We start from the raw sequence: 2,718 nt of genomic DNA, 5'->3' as shown, positions 1-2,718 counted from the left end.
AAATAGAAAAAATTCGCATGATCACACTCGAGCCAGAGCCGCAAGCAGTGGGACAAAGAATGGCAGGAGGGCCTGCTGGAGCTGATGGGTCTATTCTCCAAAAGGGGGTCGGGGGTTGGGGTCCACCTAAAATCCAGTCTGCCTCTTGATCCCATGGGCATAGTTTAGCAAAAAATGAGGATTGGGGGGGGGGAGAGATATTCCACATTCTCCTAGAAACTTGAAATCTTTTCCTTTGTCTGGAAAAGAGAATGAGATGCTAACTTCTCCCAAAGTAAAATAGTCCATCACTTGGTTTTACTTCCCTTGTTTATGCATCTATTTGTATTTACCTCTCCTGCTGTCTGGTGGCTTTATCCCCGTGCCGAGCTGCGGGCCTTATCAGGGCCTTATCAACACAGCGATCACCCACCTGCAGTTCAACGACCTTTGTAGGCTCGGGCAGGAATGAGACTGGGTGCCTCCTGGGGCTGTTTACTGCCCAGCCCTCCTGGCTCCCAGCCGCGGGCAGTCCTCTGGGTCCCCAAGGGGTAATGACACTGGTTGGCGTTGGAGACTGAACTTGCCCGCTGACACCTCCTCAATCAACTATGAATGGTCTGGGACCTGGCCCTGGTTTTCTTCCTCCCCCACACATTTCCGGCCACCCCCACCCCCTGCTGGGTGCAGGCGCTGTCCTAGGCCTGGGGTGGGGGGGGGGGGAGGGGGGTGTCTTTATCTTGAGGATCCTGGCAGGCTGCCTGGATGGAACTGGAGGGGGCTGATGGTTCTCGCAGGGGCACCAGGCTGAAAGGCCTGAGGACCTACCTCTCAGTGATTTGGGTCTAAATGGGGACTCGTCTTTAGTCTGGGTCCCAGGTCAGATTACGTGTGATTCTTAATTAAAAGACCGAGGAACGGTTCAGCAGTGTTTCCCAAAGTGCCAGGGGACTGCGAGGGAGTTTTTAATGTCGATACTTAGATATATTTACTGTAAAGAGATATCATGCCTCTGATGTTATGGATGTTATTGCTCAGAACAAGACTAAGTTTAAAAAGTGACACTGCATGGACAATGTAAGGGATCAATGCAAAGTATAGACAGATGTTGAGTAATTGTGAAATCTACCCAAAGTGTGTGTGTGTTTGCAGGTTGTAAATTATAAAGGTATAAAAAGTATAGATGTAAATCTATATAAAGTACATATACTTAGTATATACACTTAATGTATTTAACGTATACATAACATTATAAATGTTACGGTACAGCATAGGAAATGTAGTCAGTAATATTGTAATTATGGTGCCAGATGAATGCTAGATCACTTTGTAAGTTATGTTAAAGATAAATCACTGTTGTACACCTGAAAACTAATATATTGTGTGCCAACTGCAATTGAAAAATAAATAAAATAAAATGAAATGATAAAAATGCTACAAATGTATATTGAAATGCAATAAGCGTAAATCTCTATATAAAAATAGGTACTTGAAGTACCTTTGTATTTCATATCCTACTTGATAGCCTTTAGCCACACGCACACACAGGATCGACCGATGGAGAGCGGGAAGGGGTGCCCCCCGGAGCTCACGGTTGTCTGTTTTCTCCGCAGCCTCAGTTCTCGCCCGAGGACTGTGCTTTCGAGGAGGAGATCCGCCCGGACGGCTACAACGTGTACCGGTCCCAGAAGCACCAGCTGCCCGTCTCGCTGAGCAGTGCCCGGCAGAGGCAGCTGTTCAAGGCCCGGGGCTTCCTGCCGCTGTCCCACTTCCTGCCCATGCTGCCCAGCAGCCCCGCGGGACCCGTGCCCCGAGAGCGCCCCTCGGAGCCGGACGAGTTCTCTTCGCCCCTGGAAACAGACAGCATGGACCCTTTTGGGATTGCCAACAACCTGAGGCTGGTGAGAAGTCCCAGCTTTCAGGAATAACCGAGGCTCCCGCCTCCTCCCAGGCCAGGAGCCGCGGCCTGTGGTGCCTGCAGAGTGGCCTTGGCCGTGCGCCTACAAGTACGCCCTGGGCCCATGTTCTATTTAGCTCTAGGAAGAAACATGTAGAACTTGTACATAGACAGTTTGACATTGGCTGTGCCTATTCTAGGGGATAGATTTGTATGATCATAAATTTGCAAGTCCTTCACCCACCCCCTCCCCCTCCACCTCCCAGGTGCTATCCCAGCTCCCTACCCTGAATTTGGTCATTGCTTTCCATGCAGTTCAGTTCTACTTGAATACCGCCACTGACGGGGAAACTCATTATCTTTGGGGAAGTTCTGAAGCCAGGCTGAGGTTCTCTGCAGATTCCACCATCACCTCCGGCAGGGACAGCTAGGAGAAAAGTGCAGGTGGTCAGCTCTGACTGGCAGTGGAAGTGACTCACGAGAGAATTGGTCCAGGTCTCAACGGCAAGCCCCTCAGGACAGAATTGACGGGGTGCAGGGGTGGCCCAGCAGGCTTCCGGAGCAGGGGGACCCCGGGACTCCCCTCCAGCAGGGGAGAACTTGAGAGCTCCCCACACTGGCTGGTTCTGGATGGAGAACCTGCCAGCCCACTTGGCGCTTCACCTGCTTCCCCTGGCCCTCCCTGCACGCAGCCAGAGCACTTGCTCAGGTTCCCCCCTAAGACTGGCCATTCTGCCACCTGCTCTGTGGCACAGTCCCCTCCGCCCTTCCGTGCCACAGTGACGAGTTTCATCTGATTTGATCAGGGAATGAGTGGGTTTCACATGAGGGCCTTTGAGAGG

General features: G+C 51.4%; 1 protein-coding gene across 1 annotated transcript in view; it reads left to right on the top strand.

Annotated features, from left to right (window-relative positions):
• FGF19 (fibroblast growth factor 19) overlaps positions 1–1,989 on the top strand; it is a 3,853-nt gene extending 1,864 nt beyond the window's left edge. The window contains exon 3 of the mRNA XM_006098080.2: positions 1,593–1,989. Within this exon, the coding sequence (XP_006098142.1) occupies positions 1,593–1,907 (315 nt within the window). The 3' untranslated portion in view covers positions 1,908–1,989. The remainder of the gene's footprint in view (positions 1–1,592) is intronic.
• Positions 1,990–2,718: the final 729 nt, after the last annotated feature.

The sequence above is a fragment of the Myotis lucifugus genome, unplaced genomic scaffold (assembly GCF_000147115.1).
Source record: "Myotis lucifugus unplaced genomic scaffold, Myoluc2.0 scaffold_218, whole genome shotgun sequence".
Lineage (NCBI taxonomy): Eukaryota > Metazoa > Chordata > Mammalia > Chiroptera > Vespertilionidae > Myotis > Myotis lucifugus.
The sequence above is the reverse complement of the archived record's forward strand: the minus strand, read 5'-3'. Positions and strand labels throughout refer to the sequence as shown.